Source organism: Spinacia oleracea, chromosome 5 (assembly GCF_020520425.1).
Source record: "Spinacia oleracea cultivar Varoflay chromosome 5, BTI_SOV_V1, whole genome shotgun sequence".
In the NCBI taxonomy this organism is placed as follows: Eukaryota; Viridiplantae; Streptophyta; class Magnoliopsida; order Caryophyllales; family Amaranthaceae; genus Spinacia; species Spinacia oleracea.
This window is the reverse complement of record NC_079491.1, coordinates 24,975,066-25,001,386: the sequence shown is the minus strand read 5'-3', so window position 1 is coordinate 25,001,386 and position 26,321 is coordinate 24,975,066. Positions and strand designations below refer to the sequence as shown.

The following is a 26,321-nucleotide window of genomic DNA, read 5'->3' as shown; positions in this document are numbered from 1 at the left end:
GTGTCGGACCACCCCGATCTAGACGGTAAAGGTAATCACCGCCGTCCTGTAGTGTCGACTCACCCCGACCTTGATGGTAAAGGTAAAGGTTAGTTTAGTGTTTTAGGTTTTGGGTTGAACTTGCCATTTGTGTGTTGCCCGTATAGTACCTCCTCTGCTTTGCTTTGTGTTAGTGGTGGGTTTCCAGAATGGTCTATTTTAGTAGGCTGTGATGGGTGGTATTGTTTTTGGTTCTTTTTGGTGTTGGTAGTTGTCCTTCTGCTATTGTTGATTGTGGGTTTTAATTGTGGATTTTAGTTGTTTGGGTTTCAATTGATTGTTCCGTGAATTTAGGTTCAATCTGGAGGTGGTTTAAGATAGTTCAATTGCTGGGGTTTATGGTTGGTTTTGGAGACTTAATTATTGTTGAAGTTCTCTCTTTCTCTAAAGTTGTTAATGGAGGAAGTATAAGTCAGTGTGTATTGGGGAACTTCATCTCTTTCGGTTGTGGGCTTGGAGTATGCTGCTCTGGTAGTTTGATGAGGGAAGGAATAGTAGGAGTTAGGAAAGGTTTGCGTCCTAGGGTAGGGGTTGTTCTTTGGTCGTGGAGGTTAGCTTATGTTAATCCTCATTTTAGGTCAGCATTGAGAATGTTTCTTGACGCTTTCAAAACCCCAAACGTTAACGCTGCTCCCCAATTTTTGGGGATTCATAGCATGCTATCTGAGTTATGTTTATTAACTCAAGACGCTTGTGTAAAATTCACAAGGTCTTTTACCCTTGCCTTGGGCGTTGTTATGTTTTCGATTCTTTCCTTGTCTTTTAAGCTCTACAGGTTCTCGAAAGGTACTTCAAATGGTAATCGTCCTGTTTTCTGCACCATCTCTTATAATTCACACTCACAAAAGGCCTTGGCAATAATCAAGGCAGGTTCGACAAGCACGCGATGACACAAGAAGAGCATACCTCCTTCTTGGTGTTGTGGCCTATGTATTTTGTTACCTATGAAGTATGTGTAATGGTCTATAAAGACCTTAGTGGTTTAGTAGTTGTAGTATATAGTTTGTAAAACCTTTTCAATTATGCAAGTTTAAGCCTATGTCCAAAAAAAAAAAAAGGCTAGTTTGTACAATGTACGTAATATCATAGAGATAGTAAAATATCTTATTGACGATTTAACGAAGGCAAGTTCCAGTTCATCAGGTTGATCTGGCATCGATGATAGATTTTTTTTTGGAAACTATCTTAAAAAGTGTAAATTGCGTGTTAGATGCATCTTAATAGGATTTTCCACAACATGACTTTCCTTATCATAACATATCTATGCTACACATAAAATATTAATTAATAAAAAGGAGAAAAGGTGGTTTTTTTTTATGTGAATGAACCACATGGGCGATATAAATTATAAATGGGGATGAGAGATTCGCACCTGAGACCTTAAATTAATAAAAAGGAGAAAAGGTGATTTTTTTTTTATGCGAATGAATCACATGGGCGATATAAATTATAAATGGGGACGGGAGATTCGAACCTGAGACCTATTATACATAAATCCACAATTTTAACTAATAGACCAAGACCACAATGGTAGAAAAAGTGGTTTATGTTGGATATTTCGTATAATGCAAAGGGTGGAGACCAGAGAAAAGCTCTTACTATCTTTGGAAAATTAAAATCATTGTCTCATATGGGAACCAGGAAGGGAAAACATTTTGCCTTGTTTAAATAGTAGAGTGAGGTTGACCTTGAAAAGATGTTATGCATGTCTGATATACAAAATTGTTATGCATGTCTGATTTTTGCAACACACGATTTACCGTACCCAAGACAGTGAATGTTGTTTTCCACGGTAAGATTCAATATGTAGATGGTTGTACTTTAATAATCATTCTCGGTTCCTTAATGATAACTCTTAATGATTCTCAATATATTATAATGACTAGGGGTGAGCAAGAAAGTTAGTGTACTTTGAATCGGAATCGGAATCGGAATCGGAATCGGAATCGGAACCGGAACCTGTTGTGCAAGTTTCGGTTCCTGCTAACAAAATTAGGAACATGTTGTAACATGTTTCGGTTTTTAATTTTTCGGAATGGGTACCCTGTTGAGTACCATGTAGCACCAATTCTAATATGAAATACCAAAAATAAGGGGTCAAGCCATATGAAGTACTTTATATGCCCAAAATATAAAACAATTCAAGCCAATTCTTAGGGGAAAAAAAATGTAGAATTATAGTTTAAGCCCAAACTATAAAACAAAAGCCCAAACCATAAATTAGCTTTTTTTTCAATAAATTAACAATAATTAATTTAAAATTTTAAAATGACAGGTACCCTGAATCGGAACTTGTTTCAACAGGTTTCAGTTTCGGTTCTCATTTTCAAGAACATGCTGCAACAGGTTCCGATTCCTGTTTTCATTTTCAAAAACCTGTTGCAACATGTTCCGATTTCAATTCCTGAAATTTTGACGGGGTACCCTTTTATACTCACCCCTAATAATGGCACACCATATAATAAACTTTTTTGTACAATATAACTATTCTAAAGATAATTCTTTAAAAGAAAAAGAAAAGGATAATTGACATGTTCAGTAGATTTATCTTTGAAGGAATCAAACACTTTTACGCGGATAAAAACTATGGACCACGTTATTATTTAGTTAATGCAATCCGTCGCAGATCAAATATACATTACTCCCTTAATCTCTGTATAAATTCCTTTTCTTCATTATTTTAATTCAAGTTGACCTAGCTTGAACCAGATGCAATATTACAAAAGGTCTTGCGCGTACAAGGTGTATAATAAATTTATTGCACACCAAGATAACTTTAACCCATTTTTTTTATAACTTTAACCTAGTTTTGATTAACTTTTATATTAGTAAAAAAAAAGTTGATAGATAAACATTTTAATGGGTAAAATGATTAATGTTATACATTATTAGTGATTTTGAAGAAATAAGTTTTACTAAAATCAAAAAATGTATCACTAAAAAATAGATAACATTTACATATATAAGCTTAACTTTTAAGCATTTTGATTTTTGAGTTAACTTTTACTATGGTGTACAATATTTATTGTACACCCATTGTAAATAAGAATTTGTGGCAACCTTATGTGACCTACAATAAGCATGAAATAAAGAATCAAGAAAGTAAGTTCCTTCCCTTCTAGAATGAGTCGGATGATTTTAAAAAATGCATCAAATAATCATATTCTCTAGTCTCAAGTTAACTACGCAATAAGCCAATAACTAGAGAGCATCAAGCCATTAAGCCATGAATTCATCAAACCAATCATGATCAATTTGTGATCCGTGCTTACTCATAATAATTTGTAGTTGGTATCTTGTTTCATCTTTAGCAATAGTCGATTAATATTCTTATGATGAAAGACCTAGTACATAATTTAACCTTTGTGGAAAATACAAGTTTGCTTTTTTGTTTTTGTTCTTTCTTTCGTAAGCGAGACAAATGATTGAAAAATAGGGAGTATGGCTATAGTCCCCACTCCCCACCCAGGTTAGCTAACTCTATGTCCCTAAAATGGTACAAAAATCTAGTAGCGGTACGCCGGTGTATACAGAATTTAGTGTAGAAATGCTAAATTGAATAACATGGCAGAGTTGCAGACTTGAAATTCGCAAGTGTCAATAATCAATATCAACATTTTGGCGTTTCTCTTCACACCTTTAGCCGTGGGCCGTGGACTGTGGTCTGTGGTCCATGTTTCTCTAAAATTACAAACTACCACCCATCTTTTATCATTTGAATAGTAATCCGTGATCGTAATATACTTGCACACATGTGAACTAGTGTGAATTTGTGAATTACTTTACTTATACATTAAGGTTTTCGTTAAGGTTTTCGTTAACGAGGTTGTTTAAGACTATAATCGGTACAATATTTAAATCTTATATTAAGAGCTAAATAGTAATTCAGGTAGTAAATTGAGTGGGTCAAATAAAAAACATTTATCTTTGAGTTGTGAGTGTTGTTTGGTACCAAATAAAAATGCAGTCACATTATCAGACTATGTTGTTTGGTACCACATGAGAAAATACAACTAATCTTCATCTACCAAACTACTACGTTTGTTGTTTAGTACTAAATGAAAATGCAACAGTTGCAGAAAACACAATACTATTCTATTGTGAGTATATCATTTCAATTCTCTACCAATTATAGGCTAAGACTTCCTCTTTCGTTGACTGTAACACACACTTACGACATGTTAAATGAATTTGTATGTATATTGGTAATAAAAGCAATATCTATTCCCATGGTGATGCTAGCTCACTCAAAATTATCTATTTTTCTTTATAATTTTCATTACCATTCATTATCATTTTAGAAGTGGTATTACGCGAGAATGTGAACTTATAAAGAAATATACCAAGTTTGAGATAAAATTTCATTACCATGGAAATCATGATCTTATTTTCTTGCTAAATAACACTAAGATTTATTCTCATTCCCACCAAGAACATTTTTTCTTTAGTCCTCGGACGTTCAGACATTTTGTTGGATTTCGTTGCGTTCTCATGCCCGGAGAAACCCTCGTGCCCCTTAGACGTCGACCATGAAATCCATCCCTATATATACTATCGGCTACAAAATGTCTAAACGGATCGTTAGGGATTTGTACTTTTGTAGTATAACTCAGTAAACTCGGATTATTACTTCATCCGTTCTTATGACACAATTTCCTTTTAGGAAAATTCCTTTTTAGTTGACAATTCAATTACACAAATTCTTATTTACATGTACAAGTGGGTACAATGAATATTGTACACCGAAGTAAATTTAATCTAAAATGCTTAAAAATTACCTTTTATATATGTAAAAGTTATCAACTTTTTAGTAATTTTTTTTTTCATATTGTTAAAAATAATTTCTTCAAAATCACTAATAATGTATAAAATTAATTCTTTAACACTTTAAAATGTTTATCCATCAACTAATAATATAAAAGTTAATCACAATATATTAAAAGTTATAAAAAAAAAGTAGGTAAAAGTTACAAAAAACTAGTTAAATGTTAGTTTGGTGTACAATAAATTTATTGTACACCTTATGCGTGCAAGACCTTTTGAGTCTATTATAGGAAAGTTTTATATGATGAATTGTCATATTACTCTCACATTTCTGGTGATTTAATGAAAGTGATAGTTGGTTGTTGTTGTTGTTGTTAAAGTTTTATATGATGAATTATCATATTACTCACATTTCTGGTGATTTAATGAAAGTGATAGTTGGTTGTTGTTGTTGTTGTTAAAGGATATTTTTGTCCTTTAATGTTCTCTTTCACCTCTCCTTAATTAATATGTGTGTCAAAATCAACTGTGTCATGTAAATAATAACAGTTGAAGTATTAATTATGGGCAAAAGAAAATCCTCACCCCTATCTTTACTTATTTTCTCACTTATCCTTTCCATTTTGCCTGAGCAAAAATATTCTCCACCTCTCTCTTGTCCATGAACAAGAGAAAAACTCTTCACCTCTCTCTCTATCCACTACTTTTCTATCTAGCAACAACAATAATAATAAAAATAGAAATAGAAATTAGAAGATGAATAATTAAGTTTTTGGTCATAGTTGTAAATACGTAAATTAGAAAGAGAAATGAGAATTTATATTTTGTGTTAATTATATCCAAATGGATGTCCATTTGTAGATCTCGAACTTTTATAACTTTTATAACTTTTATAACCGTTTTTTTTTTTTTGAATCAGAAATATAAAAAATGGCGGTTGAAAATTTATCATTACAAGATGCTCATGTCATGAGGCCACGTGGAGCGCCAAGATTGACCAAATTTTCCCATCTAGGGATGTCAATGGGGCGGGGCGGATGCGGATGTAGGTACCTCCATCCCCATCCCCACCTAAAATTTTCATCCCCATTCCCGCCCCATCACCCATAGCGGGTACAAAATTCATCCCCATCCCCGCCCCAACGGGTATAAACTAAAATCCATCCCCGCCCCACCACCCAACTGGGTATCCATCCCCGTCTTATCCCCGCCTCATACCCGCGCCAATACCCGCCAAAAATTTCTTATTTAGCAAACATTTTCCATATATACGGAGTAATGAAAGTTAACCTTCGAAAAAAATACCGTATGACTAAAGTAACATATATAATTGAAAAAAAATATGTCATAACAAAAAAATCTCACCTAAATTCATATTATCACTTAAACATGCAAATAAATCCAAACTCAACCCATCACCCACGGCGGGTATGAAGCGGGGCGAGTGGGGATGGGACGGGTTCAACACAAAATCCACACCCGCCCCATCACCCATGACGGGTACGATTTTTTTACCCATCCCCGTCCCATCACCCGCCAAACCTACCTCCATCCCCGCCTACTTGGGGCGGATGCGAGGCGGGTCTCAATGTCTCATGCGATACCCGCCCCACTGACATCCTTATCCCCATCCAAAAACAAATAAATCCCTATGCCATGGAGATTTTTATTTTTCAATCCAAGAGCAAAATTTCTCCACCATTCATAAGTCACTTTTTCCCCTCTTGGCCGAAATTTTCCCTTACTATTAACAATGCTCTCACAAGTACGAATAACTTGTATGAAACTATGAATCCCCATCCCACCCACCCCTTAAGCATGTCCTTATAATTGAGGATTTCATTATTTACGGTAAGTAAGAATTATCATACCAAGCCATAATTCCACACGGGCAATCCACCCTTGGTTATGCTAAATTCTTTAAGAGTTGGATGAAGAAGATATATAGGTTATAGTGGAAGTAAGAAAAATAATAAAGAACACAAAAAAATTTAAGGAGGTTCACTAACAATGTGTTGTTATGTCCACAATCCACATGAAGAGGAGATTAAAATTTTATAGATCTTGAGGAATACAGATTCTTACATAATACAACTAGGTTATGACCTAAAAAGTTTAAACAGTACACTCTAAAGAGATGCGGAAAAATCTAAAAAACAAGCTAACAATAAATAATCCTAGTACAGAATAACAAATACCGTAAAGTTCCCCGTGTTGGGGACTTGGGGCGTTATAGACTTATAGTAAGAGTGTTTGACCAATTCAACACATATTCTACCATGAGCATTACTATCTGAGTACCTGGTATTCGGGTACACAAATTCTTTTTGACAAGTGATCACTGGCGGACCCGCTAAGGGGCAAGGGGGGCACATGCCACCCCCGGAAAAAAAAAATAACAAAAGAAAACGCATTTTATATACATTTAATTGCAAAGTAGATAACTGAGCGGAGGTTGTCGAAGTGGTCAGCAGAGCTAATACAATGTTTTAATTTTTATGTGTTTTCCAGGTCACCGGTTCGATTACCATTTCGATTAACCTTTTGTTGTTGCGTTATATTACAAATCAAAGCAAAAAAAAACTCCACCTTCATACTACGTACAATATATTTTATGCTTTTTGTTAAAAAAAATCACTTTGATAAGATTTAATAATTTCCTTTAACTACTGATTTATAATAATAACTAGATTAGATCCCGTGCATGCATGGATTATGAACAGCTTTTACAAAATATTTAGACTGAATATCCCCAAACTACTGCATAATTATAAATTTTTGAATGTACTCATTTAATTGTATTAATCTAATATGCATATTATATGTGTAATATGATAATTTGACCAACATATCATATGAATTTGTTTTCCATATTAACATTACAATTTGACTAAATATTACCAAAAATATTTAGCAAAATTATTATTACGTAGTATCTATTATTGCCATAATTTATAAACTAATATTTTTTTCCATACATTCATAGTTTATAAAAAGAGATAGAGAATAAAAATATAATAAAACATAATTTTTTTTTAGGAAAATCGTTTTTGGCGGGAAAATTATGCACCAAGAAGTGACACGTGTCATTCCTGGTGTCTGTTTTAGTATAAAGTAATACATTCATAGTTTATAAAAAAAAGATAGAGAATAAAAATAAAATAAAACCAATTTTTTTTTTTTAGGAAAATCGTTTTTGGCGGGAAAATTATGCATTAGGAAGTGAGACGTGTCATTCCTGGTGTCTGTTTTAGTATAAAGTAATAGATAGATTGTTATTTTAATTTTTTTACATTCTTTTTAGATTTTTAGTGATACATTTACAAAAAAAATCTCAACCATTTTAAACTTTATGGCGTATGAAATCAACCATACAAATTTAGCATCATGAAGAAAAAAAATCTACGAGTTACCTATTTTTTGTACCCAATATTATAACAATATATTATTGTGCCACCCCTGACCTAAAATCCCGGGTCCGCCACTACAAGTGGTGTAGAGTAAATATTATACACCGGATTAAAAATTAACTCAAAATACTTAAAATTTATCCTTATATGTATAGAAGTTATCTATTTGTAGTGATAAATTTTTTCATTACAGAATAATAAAAAATATCGCAGGTACTAAATGCAATAAAAAAACGCTAAATGTAGAATTGTTTAATGACTTTAAAAACAAAAGAAAGACAAAAACACCCTTTTCAATTTTGATATCCTCCAAAACAAAATAAAAAGGAACAGGAAACCGACAGTTGGCTTCCACTACCGATTCCTATCACCGGAAGTCGGTTTTTTTTTGTTTCATGAACAATGGGATGCAGAAGAAGAAACTGATCCATAAAATTCTCCTATCAAACACAATATCAGGATGGCGTTGTTTTGGCTTGTAAATGGATGTCAACTTGTATACTCTCAGGTTTTTCACTATTCTGGCCACGGTTCATGACAGAGGAATTATCTACTACCAGATTCTACGTTTTCCGGAGAGTGGAAACGACTGCCGGCAACGCCTTCCGGCGGTAAGAAGAAATTGTCGGTTAACACGTCCGGCAATAGGAATAGACCGCCGGTGTATATTTCCGGCAGTTGGTATAGGGCGCCGGGTTATATGTCCGGAGGTGTATTTAAGCTGCCAGAAAAAATCGTCGGATGTATGGTTTTGTTTTAGTCTCATTCGTTCTTTAGTACAACTCTGGTAAAAACGTTGGGTAAGGAAAAAAAAATCTGACTTGTAAATATTATGTTTACGTTGTTTGTTGTCCAACGATTTATAGAGTGTGGTGAATGTTAAACACTTTTCATAGTTGTCAATTTACAAGTCATTAAATACAACCGTGATTATATTTTTGGTTGGGAATAGATTTAGATTAGAATAAGGATAATTTAGGAAAAATAAGATTTAAGTAATATTAAGTTATCTGCATTTAGGTAAAATACATCTACCAAAAAAAAAAAAAAAGTAAAATACTACCTGCATTTAGTACCCTCTAAAAATATTATTTCAAAATTACTACTAATGTGTAAAATTAATCATTTAACCCTTTAAAAAGTTTATCTATTATTACCTTTTATAATATAAAAATTAATCAAAACATATTAAAAATTACAAAATTTGATAAATATTAATTTATTGTACAATAAATTTATTGTACTCCTTATACGCGCAAAACTTCTTAATTCCAGTAAGTACGGGTAGCCGATTAGGTAGTAAAGCGGTAATGAAAGATACGGGAGTGCGAAAGAGAGCATAGAAATCGGCAAGATGCGCGCCCTGAAAATATGATTTAAGAAGTGACGTAATAATTTCACTCACATTATTATTACTGTTCTGCTTTCATTCTCCCTAAAAATGTCACGGCCTTCTGCAAAAAATATTAAATTTCCCTTTAAAACTTAAATAACAGACATTAATAAATTCTTCCTGCTGCCTTTTCCTCTTCCCCTTTTTACTGTCACTCTTTCTCAGTCTTCCATTTTCCAAACACTTTCTCTCTCCTCCTAACTTTTATAAATAAATTCCGGCTGCCATTTTTAGGTGGCGAAGCTTTTTCATGGTTCAAACCTTCAAATGCGATAAATTCTCAGAAATCGAAGCATCATCTTCATCTTTATCGTCAGAAGACGACGACGACGACGACGAGGAGGTTGCAGGGGATATTAGGGTTTGCAATTGAAGTTAATTTGTGTGAATTTTGTTAGTTTGAGGGAGAGAGATAATGCCGTTGAATAGGTATCAGATTAGGAATGAGTATAGTTTAGCGGATCCAGAGTTGTATAAAGTTGCTGATAAAGATGATCCTGAAGCTCTTCTTGAAGGTGTTGCAATGGCGGGCCTTGTTGGTGTTCTTCGCCAGCTTGGTGACTTAGCTGAGTGAGTTTCTCTCTCCTTAATTGTGTTCTTTGTTGACGAGTGGTTAGGGTTTTCAATTTTTGATTGATTTGGTGGAATTATGGTTTGATTATGACGTGTTATTGATTTTTATGAATTGTTGAGATCTGCTTGAACTGGAAATTTGTAGATTAAGCTTTGGTTTTACGTTGACTTAGAATGCACTTTTTGTGGAATTTCCTGAACTAGATGTTGTTTGATTTTGAAGCATTTAATTTCTTCCTTATTTTCTGTAAATGGAAGTACTTTGATTCTTCTGTTAGTGCTATTAATTTCCAGGAGGAGATTATGTGATTTTTGTGCATACTACATTTGTAAATTGTAATGTTAAGCGCAAAATGAGAAACCCGTCCAACTCTTGCCTCAATTCCTGAATATGAAAGGAAAAGAAATTCGGGGAAGGGGGCAACAAAAGCTGCAAAAAAGATATGTTATATGTTTTGAAATTATTGTCTGCATATCGGATTTTATTTGGAACCAGACAAGTGAATAGCTCTTTGATTTGATCATGAGTAGCGGAGGGCTGGGGCAATAGACATTGCCTTGTGAATATCTTTTTAGCGAAAAAGTGATCTAGGGTGGTGAGATCCTGGTTCAATAGGGAGTAAATATCAGCTGAAATTTTTGCTAAGAGATTGTAGCATACTACGGAGGCAGAGGCAAGGGTGCAGCCGAGTCGAGTCAAGCCGAGCCTAGTACTACCATGTGCTCATGCTCATGCTCATGCTCATGTAATTTAGGTGAGCTTGATTATGTGCCCGAGCTTTCAACCGAGCTCAAAAATCTGTTCAAGGTCGGTTCACTTAAGAGATTTTGTGTCGTTAACGGTTCATGAACGTCTCGTTTATTAATCGGGACGAATTTATAAGCGAGCTTTTTCTTAAATGAGCTTTGCGCTTTAGAGTCTAACCATTTGAAACATAATTTTGAATGTGCACTAATTTAGCCTTTTAAATTCAAAATATATTTATTCTATGATATATTTTTTTTGGATGTTAAAAGTCAAATTACGATTTTTATCTATCATAAAACAATTATGTATGGAAAATTTGATCATGAACTTAGATAAACGAGCATGCGTATGTTTATGTTCAAACTCGTTTAAAGAGTTGTTCAAGTTCGGCTCTTTTATTAAATAAACGAACATTAACGAGCTTTGAACGAGCCCGAACCCGAGTAGTCTATTGAAAGTCTTGGCTCATTTGCACCCCTAGGCAGAGCCTATTTTGGAAAAAGAAAAGTGGCTAAGTTAAAGTAATTTTGAAAGGGATTAATAACGAACTTTGCCACTCCCTTAAATCCTTAATTAGAGAAAAGCTGACTTATAGCTAACTTGATGTGCACTCCCCTAATTTAAAATCTTGGATTTTCCAAAGAGTTCATCTAGGTGATACCATAACATCTTGTTCTAAGCCTGATGAAGCTTTTTTGTTTTTGTTGCGCTTGATCAGATAAGTAAGATGATTAAGCTATCCCATTTGAACAATTTTATTAACTGGTAGACTTATAGAAGATAAGTCTTCTTGCATCTGGCTAAGAGCCACACACACACAAAAAAAAAGAATGAAAAAATGCAATGAAAAAGTACATTGATAACTCCAAAGAAAAAAAGTTGCAACAACAGTCCCAACTATGCACCATCTTCTTTAAACGGTCCTAACTATTGAATAACTGATAATAGACCCAACTATAAGGGGTGTCTTCCAAATTTGAATATATGGCAAAGAAAAAGACCAATGACTCGATGAGTGATGAAAGTGGGGAAAGTTCTTGTAAGGGAGGGTAATTTTAGTAAAGAACAGAAAATAATAGAACAAGAGAATAAGATTTGATGTGGATAGAGTCTTGTCTACAATAGATCTCCTTAATATTGTTACGTGATTCTTCTTTCCGTTGTGATAAGGTATTTAAAGACATTCTCTGTCATCATCGTGTGGCTCCTGGGCATATAATCTTGTTGTTACCATTTGTACTGTGATGAATGTGTAATCATTTTACTTGGTTTATGAGGAGAAATGGCAGTGACAACACTGCAAAGGAAGCAAGTGACCTCGTGATGTAGATGGTTTGGTTAAACAACCCTAAATCCTAATACACCATAGCACCCCGGTGAAGCAATGTGAAGGGGTAGATGGTTTGCATCTTGATTTTGGGGGTAAAGAATGCCAATAAAGAGCTGGACACATGCTGTTTGGTACATGAAATTCCTTTAAAGCTACCAGTGGAGGGGATATTTGTGTTGACCAAGTTGAAAGACATTGACAGATTGACAGGTAAATAGAGCTGAAGGGAAAAATGTACCTCGGTGAAATATTTTTCTCCTACAGAAGATATTGACATATTGTTTGTGACCAAGTTTAATGGCTATGGCGGTGAGCCAGTGATGGATAAATATGCTGAAGGACACTTTAGTACCCTGGTGTAGAGATCTGTATCTTAAGTAGTTCAAATATTTCCTGGAAAGACTTGGGTATATGTAGTTTGAAACATGACTTTGCTGCTGACCAATCTTAGTAGCTTTAATGAATCCTTTTAGACCCTACATAGATTCTTTTAAAAGGTTGGTTAAGTTTGGTTTAGGAAAACATGAATAAGTGCCGTCAAGCTAGAGGAACTCCATTTATCAATTGTTTCCTTTCTCAAACATTAGTGAAAGTGGATCAGTTCGGTCTTACGTAGGGTTAAAATGAGACCAAGAAATGGTACATCAGGCTTTGAGCATGAAATACAACTACATAATGGCAAAGTGCAAGCGTTAAAAAATAACTGCACAATTGACACTCTGGAACAAACTTAGGTCTTTGCGCACATAGTTTAGGGAGAAATGATATTGTGATGGATCTATTTATTTGTTGAAGTTTATACTTTTCTTGTGGATTAATATCTAAGATCCTTAATTCATTATGTTAAAGATGATTTTTATAATTTGCTGGCAAGAAAATGTCTTGCTCGAAAAAGTCTGATTAATTGCTTCTTCTGATTTTTATAAGGTTTGCTGCTGAAATTTTCCATGACTTGCATGAAGAAGTTATGGCTACTGCTGCTAGAGGTCATGGTCTGATAGTTCGTGTCCAGCAACTAGAATCTGATTTCCCCTCAATTGAAAGGACACTTCTCTCCCAAACCAGTCATACATCTTTTCTCTACAACACAGGTGGGACATGTAAAATAATAAATTGTGTCTTGTACAATTAACATGATTAATTGTTAATTTCTTATGGAGAATAATTAGTTCAAATTTTGTATACAATAGTAATACTATATGTTTTCAGTAACTTTACAGATATACCAGGATAAGCACTCATTTTTATAATTTACAATTAGAATTTTATAATTTTATTGAGTCCATCACTTTCATCCTTTTTTGGTCCTTTATAAGAAACTAAATGGTTTGGATGGGCTAAATCAACATATTAGTTTTATCTATTGTCTGCTTCTTATCTCCTATGATATATGGCTGCCAGTCTTTACCTGCCGGTCATGGGTCTGGAGGAAAAAGTTATTTCGCAACTGGTACAGGAGCATAGGCTTCTCCACTCACTCCAGTATAGGTGTTGGGAAGATGGCCTCATGAATTATTCCATGGTTTTGTATACTGTGTAGTATTTGAAAATATCCTCCCCCGTAAGCAAGTAATTTTGGACTTTTGGTCATTTATTTTCTTGCGTCATTTGTGGTAAATCTTCGCCCTGTTGGCCTGAAATTGGTTTATCATTTGATAATTTTGGTGGCTGTGGCCTATGTATTGCCTAGTATGTGGTCTGGATTATACTGAGTGCTACATTAACATGGTCATTCCTTGTCTGCATGATAAAATAAGTGCATCACATAGCTTTTTCAAGCTCTACATTCTTTTTATCTGGATGTGACGTGGATAAATATTATTAATATCTTTTGAGACCATTTGTGAACATTGCTTAGTTTTTAGAGTAGTGAAAGCTGCTAAAGTTTGTGAAAACAGGCAAAGCTTGGGTTAATTTTCATCATTTACATGTATGTGGGCAGGTGTTGATTGGCATTCTAATCTTCGTATGGATCAGAGTGTGGTTACACAAGGAGATCTTCCTCGGTTTGTGATGGACTCTTACGAGGAGTGTCGCGGTCCTCCTCGTCTCTTCCTTCTTGACAAGTAGGTTTCTTTTATCTTTATACCTATTAATTCCCCAACAGAAAAGGTTAAGTGTATTGGCGGCTTAATATGTTGCAGGTTTGATGTTGCGGGCGCTGGTGCGTGTTTGAAGCGCTTCACAGATCCGTCATTCTTTAAATTGGAATCAACATCATCGACTGGTAGAAACTTAGATCGGCAGAGGGAAAAGAAATCTCGAAGAGTAAAGGTAGAACAGTGGCAACTCTAATGTGCTTAAAACACTTAAGCGTCTTGCTTATTTTGCAGTTTATTGTGTTTTATAATAAATCAGCTGTAGTAATGGAAATAATAATTATTTTGAGTTGTGGCTTACAAAGTTCCTTGATTCTAGAAATGAAATATGGCGCTGTATGATGAAGGGTATGTTGATTGTTTAAGTATGCAATTATCAGCTGGCAATTCGGTATTGATTCTGCTTAAGGATAGGTAGATTAGTATTTCTGCTGCACTTATGTAGTTATGCTGATGCAGAAGAAATGGGTAAAGTAGCAACTTGGATGTGTTTTGAGCTGTGGCTTGTTGGCTTATGGTGATGAAGAAGGCCTAGAGATTAATAAAAATGGTGGCTTTGTGATTAAGAGATGTTGGATTACATGCAAAAGTGGTTGGCTATTTGGTATTGATTCTGTTTAAGGAATACAAGTGTGTTGGATGGGTAAATTACTGTTTCTGCTACACTTGTGGCTCTCTAGTCTTAAATTCTCCTTTTTTAATTAGTTGTAGTTCTATACCCGGAGGTTGGTAGGGTAGAACCGTAGAAGATGGAAATGGGTTCGTGTACACTGCGAGTGATCCTTCTATTTCTTACAACACTCGTTGAAATAAGGTTAAAAAAATTCATAATCTCTTAATCAAGGAAGTCATTTTGCATTGTTGGTGGGGTTAATGTCCCTAAATTTCTCACGGCATACCAGGAATGAGAAAGCATCTGGAGTTCTCCTTTCTGCTACCATAGCAAATTGTTTCTTTCACGACATCATTGTTTACTTGTCTTTATGTGTCCGTTATTGAGGCGAAGGAGCCCTCTTGAATTTTCGTAAGCTCAGTTTTTACCCCCCTTGTGTAGGCATCAGCTAATCCCCATATTAGTTTCCTATGTTACTCGGACTCTTCATTTTACCTCAAGTACCCGTGTCGGATCCTCGACACTCCGACACTTCACTTGGATACGTACCCGTGTCTGACACTAGTACCCGAGTCCAAGTAACATAATTAGTTTCAGTTGTTATCAAATACAGAGTAAGTGTTATCTTATTGGTTATTACTTTCTACTTCTCTCATATACGATATACCAGAATGTTGGATTTAATCTGGCTCTTTCCAGGTTACTAGTTGCAGAAGAATATTACTGCCAATTTTTGTATGGCAACATGGTGGCAACTTTCTTTATGTTGATTTTATATATAATTCACAAAATTTTTGGAATTGCCTTTTGGTTAGATTTTTTTAGTTTACTTCTCGAATGTATGGAAGAAAAAAATATATATTTGAAGTTGTAAATTTCTTTTATGCATAAAATCCTTTCTCCTAAGGTTGTGTTTTTCGGTGTGTACCAGAAGAGAGGTCCACGCTGGAGAAATGGAGATACCCCAGAATCGTTCCCGTCATCACATGCCAAGTATGATATAGGTGTTTCTTGTTTTGTTTTGTTTTGTTTTGTTTTGGTTTGTTTTAAAGATTGTTAACTGATAAACGTTGACTGATGTGCTTTGTTAGTGCAGACTGCATCAGCTATTTCTGGAAGAGCGTATTGAGAGTGGTATTAATGATCCTGTAAGTCGTGCAAAATTGAAGAAGAGGCAATTTACTGGATCTCTATTTGACCAAGATCAAGATAACGGGAGAAGTTACATGGAAAAGTTTTTGGATACTAGTTCACAGGAGCAAAAAGTTCTTCATGAAATATGTATAGACCCTCTAGCACTGACATGGACTTCAGATAATGCATGTGAAGCAAGTCCAGATATAGTGGAAATCGGTACTATTAGTCCTATCAAGGAGTCAATACAGACAGACAGAAGCTTATGTTCCTTGCCTGACGCAAGGGAAACATTGGTCAAACTGTCACTGGGAGATTTTAATCAGGACACATTAAATTTAACAAGTGACAATAAGTTTGTGGAAGTGCCCAGAATTAACCATGAAAGCCGTGATGGTAACGTGTCAATAAATCCAAAGTTGGTGAGTGGTGAAGAAATTGCAGATAGAGAAAGCATGTCAGAAACGAGTGTTGGTGACGCTTGCGATTTTGATGACGGTGCTAGTGAGATGGATAATTATGTAGATGCCCTTGCTAATATAGAGTCTGAAGTTGAGACAGATTCTGATAGTAAGAAAAATTCACGATATTCAAATCTGAAACCCATTATGGCCGATTCTGATGGAAGCGAAAGGCAGCGGGAGTTCAATAGGGTATCCTTGGATTCACAATCATTTGGGAACTCCATCACTTCTGAAGATGGCGACCATTTCTCAAAAGAGGCACGTTCTTCATGCTCAAATAGTGTGAACACTTTGATGGAGACTACACCTGATCTTGATGCAGCAGCTGCAGATGTTACTACTGTCGAAGCTTTTAACTCAGATGCTGACAATATTTTATTTGACCATGATCCAACATCTGAAGCAGCTATTATTGTTCATCCTGAAGTTCATGACATTCTGAAGAGTGAGCAAGAATTTGGTGAAGCTTCAAATACTTCATCTCTTGCAGATTTAAATAAGGAAGTTCTTCCTGTAGATATAGAAGCTAGTCTGAAAGAAAATCCATTGCCGGACCTAGAACCAGAGGGTCTTACTGATCAAACTGGTATCTTACCATCCCTTAGAAAATTTTCTGACACTTTTGAGGATAGTGGGAATTTTTTTAGTGTCAAACCTTCAATTCCTTATAAGGAATGTCAGAATTCTAGTGTATATTCTGATATGCCACGTGGTCTGTCAAATGTCTCTGATTTCCATGATTCGGCTTGTCCATTGGTTGCAAGGCATGATAAGATTTCGGTAAGTCCAGGTGTGGATGCTTGTTCAGACAGCGGACTGTCAGGTAAACATTTACCATATCCAGAAAGAACGAAGTCCATCTATGTGACCCGTGAAGAAGATTACTGTTTTCCGTCAACTGAAAAAAATTCAAAAGATTTATTCTCTGCTCTAGAATCCTTTGCGAGTTTTGAAACTCAAGAGCTGCTCCCTGGAACAACGAAATCTGGTTGTACATCTTCTCTTGGTTATGCAGAGGCAAATTTTCCGAGTTCTTGGGAAAGTCCTATTTCGAAAGATGAAGCAGCAGAACATACTGAAGGTGCCTCTTTCAAAGCTGATATAGCTGTCGCATCTTCCCGGGATGAATCCAGTAAAGAGATTACTGGATCTGCTGATAATATCTTGAACGACTCTCTCATGCTGGGAAAGCCATCTTCCACCCTAGATCCTCTGGAAACGCAAAATGAATGGCTGAAGATTCCCTCAGAGGCAACTAATACTACTCTACTGGGGCCTTGTCAAGATGAAGCTTGTGAGCAATATTCCAGTAATAATACTGAATGTTCTGTTTACGTTGGTGGGAATCGAGGTAACACTGCTCCTCGTGTTGGTTTGTACGAAAGAGAGCCTGTCCATCAAGATTTTACATCTATATATCCAGATCAAATACAGGCCTTTGAGCCAGATGCCCTCGTGAATGGCCTTGAATCTCAAGCAGCAACCATTCACGGTGTGGCCAGTGTCGATTGTGCTCCCATTGACCAACAGGGCAACGAAGACGAGATCTTTTCTCACGATGCATCTCCTCTTAACATACCCTATAAACATACTAATGATTCAGATTTTGTATTAGTAGCTGAGAATGGGTTAAATTCGGATCATGATGTAGAAAAGGTGGAGCGTATAGTAACTGGTGCTGACGGTCCTAGACAGGCTGATGCCAAAGATGATTATCAGCAAAATGGGGTTATTATGTTATCATCTTTATCACTACATCCTGAGAAGCTCCACGAACCCCCTCTTTTAGTCACTGAGCAATTCTATCAAGACGAGGAGTTGACCAAGGGGTATAGAAGAGCTTTAACTGAACAAAGGCAAATAAATCATGTTCGAGATGCTTCATCTGCCAACATGTGCAATATGTCATCTGATGGTTCTTCCTCCTTGATATTACTTGATGATTCATTGCCTGAAGATGTCAAGAATAATAGGAAATTAGCTGCAGAAGCAGAAGACGTAGATCCACTTAGCCATGATCTCTTAGAACCCCAATATGTTGAGAGAAGTGCAGGTGTGGCTGACGATGACCAACCTACAGTATCAAAAACTTCACTGCAATCAGCTGAGCACACACTGGAGACTTCCAATGTGGAGTTCCATGGCAATGGCATGCTTAGTGGTGGTAATCAATTCATCCAGTTGGAGAACTCATGCCAGCCTCTCTGTCAACAGTTACCTGATCTTGGAATACGTCCAGCTGAACCTCGAATCAACCTAGAGCCACCTTCTCTTCCTCCTTTGCCTCCTATGCAATGGAGACTGGGCAGGTTCCAAAATTCTGCTGCTGTTCCAGCAGGGAGGCAAATGGTGCAACATACACGTGTTCCAGTTCAAGTCCAACCAATGAGCCTGCCAACTATGCACCATACCCTAGCTCCAGTACAGTCAATGAGCCTACCCGCAGTGCACCATACAATTGCTTCTTTACAACCAGTGACCATTGTAGCAGGCAATAATACACTTGCTCCACTCCCACCGACAATCCTGCCAATGGCTCCACCAGAAGTGCACTATACGTTTGGTCCTCTCCAACCGGTGACCGTACCAACTAGCAATTATGGAACTGAGACTATTGCTCGGACACTCTCAAGTGAGGGACAGCTAGGGTATTCAGATGGTTATGTAGCGCAGCAAGGAGTCTTCACCCTGCCGATGCCAGTTGGAGCTTCCGAAGGTTTATTCCAGATTAATACTAGTGCCGTTGGAAGACAAGACAATCTACCGTCCAAAGTCCCATTAATGTCCACAAATTTGGATGCTAATGTGACACAGCAAGGAATATTTATGCCGTCAAATTCGGTTATGGTTTCTGAAGATTCTTCCCAGACAAGAACAAGTGAAAACGGAAGACAGGCCCATGTACCTTTTACGGTCTCTCCAGCCTCAACGTCACCGAAAGGCACTTTGAGTACTGAAGAATCCTTGCAGCCTAATGTGGATCCCCTTGAATCCGGATCATTGGTTGAAGGTCACTTGTTTGAGCATACATCAACAGTGGAGGCAAAAGTGAAGACTGAAACTTTTATTCAAAATGAGCCACTACGACATGATAACCAAGTGTTCGCAGAGGAAGTAGTGAATTCTAACATTCAGTCCGTCCTTTCATCCGCGGAGGATCTGGCACCCCCAGGTTTGGTGGCACTTGAGGCATATGATGGGATTCCAACTTATGCAGATGGCGATACAAATGAAACTCTCCAGAAGAAGCCTCCAAGACCTAGAAACCCTCTCATTGTTGAGGTTGTTGCTATTGACAAAAGCAAGGTTTGTCCTGGAAATCATTTGTCCCCTAAATTATTCACGTCTCTCTTGAGAATGCTTTATAAACTCACACTTAGCATAGTGTGGTCTTATATCTTTTTTGTTTGTGTAGTTGAGAAAGGTAGAGAGGACAAAGTCGCCATTGAAGTCAAAAACGGAAGGAGGAGAGTCTCTACTCGAACAAAGGCAGTTGAGAAAGGTAGAAAGGGTCAAGCCATCAGCGGAATCAAAGGTGGAAGGAGGAGAATATTTACTGGAACAGTTGCAGCTGAGAAAGGTGGGAGAAAGGGTAAAACCTCCAGTTGAACAAAAAGCTGAAGAGGAGTTTTTGGAACAGTTACAGTTAAGAAAAGTTGGAGAAAGGGTTAAACCACCAGTTGAGCAAAAATCTGAAGAGAGAGAATTTTTACTTGAACAGTTGCAGCTAAGAAAGGTTGGGGAAAAGACTCAACAAGAGGTTGAGCCAAAAGTCGAAGAAAGTGAATCACCACTGGCGCATTTGAGGAAGGTCAGGGAAAGAGTCAGAGAGGAGCTTGAACTGAAAGCTGAAGAAACAGAATCTCCACGGATGCAGCTGAGAAAGGTAACCGAAAGGGCACATCCTCCAGCTGTACAAAAAGCAGAAGAGAGAGACTCACTATTTGAACAGATTAGAAATAAGGTTTGCCCTCAGATTGCGTTTCCTAATTTTCATGGTTATATCTTAAACAGCATATAAAACCCTAATAACTGTTGGATCTTCTGTTTTTCTTTTCGTCAGTCATTCAACCTGAAACCAGCTGTTGCTGCTAGACCAAACATTCAAGGTCCGAGAACAAATTTGAAGGTTGCTGCCATTTTGGAAAAAGCAAGCACTATTCGTCAGGTTTGTCCGTGCTCAAAAATTGTTTTTAAGATCATTTTTCTTATTTCAGCCTTCTTATGTTAAACTTATAAATTGATAAATTTTCTAAACAGGCAATGGCTGGAAGTGATGAAGAGGATGATGCAGATAGTTGGAGTGATAATTGATACAACCTAAACTCACTTGCCATTGTCTACCTGTTTAGTACCAAGTACATAGATTCAAGGGTGATTGTAGTTTGTCCCATTACCCTGCATAGATATGTGTATAGTGATTTGATTATTTTTTTTCCTCTGCCATCGAATCGAAACATTATCATATACATACATGACCAGCCTGAGGTTCTGCGCGCAAGCGCATCCGCCAGTCTGTCCCTTTGCACAATTCAATGTTCATATTACTTTGTATCAATATTTCAAATTTTGATAGTAGGAGTCTGCCATCGGATTGATGTATATCCATGTTTATTTTTGTCCAACATTTTGGGTTCATGTATGGAGACTCGTCTTCATTTTCTCTCTTCTTCCTGTTTTTTTCATCATTCTTTGACAAGTTAAGGGTAATATTTCAATTTTGTTTTTATCCTTTTAGGATTTGTGTTTTTTAAAACGTAGAACAGTATGAATGTATGATATTGTCATATTATAAGGTTGTAAGCTAGCTCCTATAAATGTTGCTCGATCTTGAAAGTCCGGTGGATTGCATTCTTTCAAATGATAATACAAGTACAAGAACTCCTAGATAATGATAGTGAAAGAAAGGTAAAAGACAGTCTTACACTCTCGGTGGAAATTATAATATATCCGTATCTAATTAGTCTAAGTTTCTAAGTATTATTTCAGTGGAAGTTAACTAATTCACTGTTTATTGGTTTTCTTAAACTGTATCAATTTGACTGCTCCCTATCATGTTTTTGCATTGTACACATTTGACTACTAACACTCTTATCATCTATCTATACAATTTTTCACCAAAAAAACTATCTATACAAATATTTTAAAACAAATTGTTTTGCATACCATGATATTATGTGTCTCTTTTTAATTTATTCTATTTTATTTTTGTAATCAACATTTGTATTCATCCTTTTCACTTCTCCACTAATTAGATTTTCTTTTCCCTTAAAATTCTTGGTTGTTTTACATTCTAATTTCAATTTAGTATCATCTCGTATTACATTTTATTATTTCAAAATTTTTGTATCATCTCGTATTATATACTCCGTAGTAAAAAAAACCGTGCATCGTATGAGATAAAAACTAGTTAGTGGAGTATTATATTAGAAAAAAAATGCAGTATAAAACTTTCATATATTAAAATAGGCAGCGGCAGATCCAAAAAAAATTTATCGGATGGGCCAACTTTAAATAAGAAAAATTTATACTCTGTAACTTTATAAATTAGTCTTTAAAAACTAATATTTTTATTGCTAATCTGAATTTTTGCTTTCATGTTTCTTTTTAAATGGGTCACTTTTACTTTTACACTATTCATTCACTTAATATAGGTTTGAAAATATAGTAAAATTCAAGTTATATGTGTTGAAATAATAAGCATTGTGATTAACAAGATAGAACTAAAGCTTTTTTCGTTCACCTTGGAAAATTAATATTGAAAATAAATAAATTATAATTAACAAGTAAACACTAGTTTTAATTAGTAAGAATAATAATTTTCCAGTAAACAGTAGTACGAAGTAAGTTCGAAGAACCTAACTCACTTCCTAATTTCCTGTGCAACATTGATAAACAAAAAAAGAATTAATGGGCTTAGTCTTAAAGAGATTCGAACATAAGGGGGAAGATAAAACTACCATCAGAGCTAACCAAGTACACATGTAAAGGTTATGCAACTAATTTGTGTACTGTTTTTTTAAAATGATGGGGCGGGCCATGGCCTAGATAGGCCTCCCCTTGAATCCGCCGTTGAAAATAGGCATATACTCTGTAGACAATTACATTTATTAAAAAAATCGCGGCCAAAGTTAGTACTTCGTATAATCGTGTATATATATATATATATATACATATATATATATATATATATATATATATTTTTTTTTTTTGACATAGGCTCAAACTTACAAATATAAAAGTCTTACAAACCTACACTACATGCTAATAACACTAAGATCTTATAAACCATTACAAATTCTAAACTACAAACAGTATTAATAAATAACGCAAGGGCTTTGTGCTTTTCTTGATTCAGCCCGTTATTGTTGGAAATGCCTTGCTCACGCCACTTACACGACGTTATCTTACAAAGGCAATTTGCATCTATGTTTCCTTTATAGTAGATGGTGCTGATGTTAGGTCCTTTACCATTAGAAGTATTCTGAAAGCACCTGCAAAACAGGGGGAACAAGGAGAGGAGAGGAAGAGAACCAATGTGACAGGCTAGATTAATAGACCTTGCGTCTAAACACAATTTGTATTATTAATACTGTTTGTAGTTTAGAATTTGTAATGGTTTATAAGATCTTAGTGTTATTAGCATGTAGTGTAGGTTTGTAAGACTTATATACGATTATACAAATTATACAATATATATAGCATGCTATACAAATTGTATAATCGTATATAAATTGTATAAAAGTCAAGTCAAGTTGTAGCAATTTTAAGGAAGAAAAGGAACCAGCTATTTTCATTTGATTAATTTTAGTTGACGGTTTATGGATGACTCAATCGAACTTTTATTTCTCTCCTTATCGCATCTGGTTAGCTTCGACTCTTCGAGTTTAATTTCTTTTTATTATTGAGACATATATCCATACTATTATTAAAGTTCAATGGCAAGCATTATCATGATGTCACATTTGCTAGTAGTTGACAAGTGATGTGGCACCAAGTCGTTGCCACATATTGATATAAATAATGTTCTTTTACATAAAAAATAAACAAATGCTAATATCAATACTTAAACTCATGTTTTATAAAGTAAAATTCTAACCATCACTCCAATGACAATTAGTGATAATAATATTATTAAAAAAAAATAGGAAAATTGTCAATGGTTGCCCTATACTATTGTCTTTTCTCAATGGTAACAATAAAATTTTCTTATTATCATTAGTAGTCTTTTATTCCTAGTTTTTGTACATTGTAACCTAAATGATTACTTTTGTTGATTAATCAACTAAATAATAAACCACAGTTAGTGTTTTTTCTTTAAAAAAAACTAGGTTTTGACCCGTTCTACGCACGGGCTTTTCTTAAGAAAAATAACCAAAATTTAAAATAGTAAATACTCATACAAAGTATTATATGGAGTACTTCATAATTTTATTAATTTGGTTACGCCTAATAGCTAGTAAAAAATAATCAATTACCACACTTACATTGTTATAGATGGTTAACAAAAATGCGTTCAAAATTGATCATGAAGTAAAAACTATTACTCCGTAATGAATACTCACCTCATGAAAAAGAGCGAAATTCCCACTAAATAGAGAATAAAATGAGAAAAGTTCGAATGAATATCGAATAAAAGTTGTATGATGTACGAGTAGTTTTTTACAAATAGTTTGAATACATCATACATGAACCACTCAAATTCTTTTTTTGTTTGACGGATGAACCACTCAAATTCTAACGGTTTGAGATTTCTCTCCTTATATTTGAGTAGCTCACAATTAATCGATTAATGGTTAATAGATTAATGTGGCGAATCATTCTAATTTATTTAAAGGTTTTATTTAAGTTAGCATAAGATTTTTTTTCCATGTTCACATACCCAAGTTAAACAGAATTTTAAATATAAATATAAAACACACACATAATAATGTAGACATTGAGGCTATGGAAAAAAAATAATTAAAAGATGCAATATTGATAGAAACCTCTTAATACACAGAGAATATACGTAATGCTACAATATGATTTTCCCCATGAAAATAATTATAAACACCATCGTAGGTATATAATTTAGCAACAAAGTTGCTTCGACACATAAACTAAGTAAAAGAACACTCTATTTTAGTGACATGATTTTATTTATTTATTTTTAAAAAATAGCATAATCTCATATCAAGAATATTATATTGGGCGGAGCTTCAGAGTGATACCAACCCCATCAGAAACTTTCGTAAGTTGAGAAACAATTCCAGTTGGTAATACCACATTGACGGAAGTGAGGGTAGCAAGGTGCATGTAATATATATAGGGCTGCAATTTATTGGAAAATCAATAAATCAATCAATCGATGAATTATGAATTAGTACTTCGTAATACGTTATTGAACCCTACAAATTCTAACAGTTTGAAATTCCTCCTCTTTTTAAAGTACCAATAAAGGATTTTAATTGATTAAAAACGGTTAAGTTTAAGGAGAATATATACAGAGTATGAAGGATAGAAGATGAAGGGGGGAGTTGTAGAAGTCGGGCAGAGTGGCGTTTCCTTTGCAAATACGGAGTAATGATTATGGCTTGAGTTACTCCATATTCATTTATTTATTTAGTGACATAGGCCATATTCAATTATTTTAATTCTTTAAATTTAAACCCAAAAAAATTATGGAAGGAGAACATGCATATCAAATTACACGTGGCACTATGAGTGATGAGAGTGACATATGACATTTGTTGAGTTTATGGTTTGAGTTTTTAAATACTAGGTATAGATATGATTTGGTGGTTCCCCCGGTTCCTCACTCATTTATTCTCGCCTTCCTTCATTCTCCGGCAAGCTCAAGAACCGTACCCCATCATCATCATCATCATCATCTGAATCGTAAAACTCATCATCAAAAATAATTTAGAGTAGATCAACAAATCCGCTTTGGTCAAAGTCATTTACAATGATCAAAGCAAAAATCAAACTCCAAAAATGAAAAATCAGCTTAATTGTTCATCGAAATAAAACTGTAATGGTAGGAGTCCACCCCGACATTAGAGTGGTTAGAGGAGGAGATAAGATAACGACGTCGTATTAGAGTACTAGTTGGAGATTAGAGGTTTAGGGTCGACGATTAGGATAATCTTTTCGACGATTAATGCGGCGAAGACGATGATGAATTGTAGAAGTCTGGTGTTGTTCGTGAATATTAAAGTTGATTGGGTCTGCGGCAGGGAATTCTGATGATGGCAGATTGGCAGTGGTAGAGAGGGTGCCGATAAATTCATATATACATGGTTTGTGATTTGGGAAGGGAAGACGAGTTGTATGGCTATGCCCTGTGTGCCTTATGGATTCCATTGTTAAGTCACTATTCATTATTTTGGCTTGTTGCTTTAATTTGAGAAGAAAATGACATATATACCTTCCATTGTTAAGTTACCGGAGATTATTATCTCAATCGAAGTTCTAATTTTTCTCTCTCTTTATTCTTGAAGTAAGAAAGGTAACCATGGTTAACTAAATGTTAATTATTTATCAAATTTACCAACAAAAATTATAATTAAGGTCATGATGTAGAAAAATTGAGAATAAAGGGTTACCTGTTATAAAATATATATTAGGATGGATGCCCATTATACCCTTACCTCTATATAACATATGTATGTGTATATATGTATGTCTATGGAATTGGATGAATAAGAGGATAACCGACATACAGTTTCTCTCTCCCTCTTTCTCCATTTCTCTCTACTTTCATAATACGTTA

At 35.2% G+C, this 26,321-nt stretch overlaps 1 protein-coding gene across 2 annotated transcripts; it reads left to right on the top strand.

Moving 5' to 3' along the window:
- Nucleotides 1-9,667: 9,667 nt before the first annotated feature.
- Nucleotides 9,668-21,236, top strand: LOC110775748 (protein SCAR2). 2 transcript variants are annotated; one of them, XM_021980351.2, is made up of 9 exons: nt 9,668-10,176; nt 13,185-13,348; nt 14,200-14,323; nt 14,402-14,531; nt 15,901-15,962; nt 16,066-19,873; nt 19,983-20,531; nt 20,631-20,735; nt 20,828-21,236. In XM_021980351.2, exons 1-9 carry the CDS (start codon nt 10,022-10,024, stop codon nt 20,879-20,881), a joined length of 5,151 nt encoding a protein of 1,716 aa, XP_021836043.2. In that variant the 5' UTR covers nt 9,668-10,021; the 3' UTR covers nt 20,882-21,236. The 2 variants fall into 2 exon arrangements, with proteins under 2 accessions (XP_021836043.2, XP_021836044.2); XM_021980352.2 differs by lacking the exon at nt 9,668-10,176 and adding an exon at nt 12,217-12,467.
- The last annotated feature ends 5,085 nt before the right edge of the window (nt 21,237-26,321 follow it).

Bases quoted from the DNA above. Each gene is read 5' to 3' on its own strand.
- LOC110775748 (XM_021980351.2), top strand. From the start codon at position 10,022: ATGCCGTTGAATAGGTATCAGATTAGGAATGAGTATAGTTTAGCGGAT. The intron at 10,177-13,184 runs GTGAGTTTCTCT...GATTTTTATAAG, and splicing joins CAGCTTGGTGACTTAGCTGA to GTTTGCTGCTGAAATTTTCC. The intron at 19,874-19,982 runs GTTTGTCCTGGA...TTGTTTGTGTAG, and splicing joins TTGCTATTGACAAAAGCAAG to TTGAGAAAGGTAGAGAGGAC.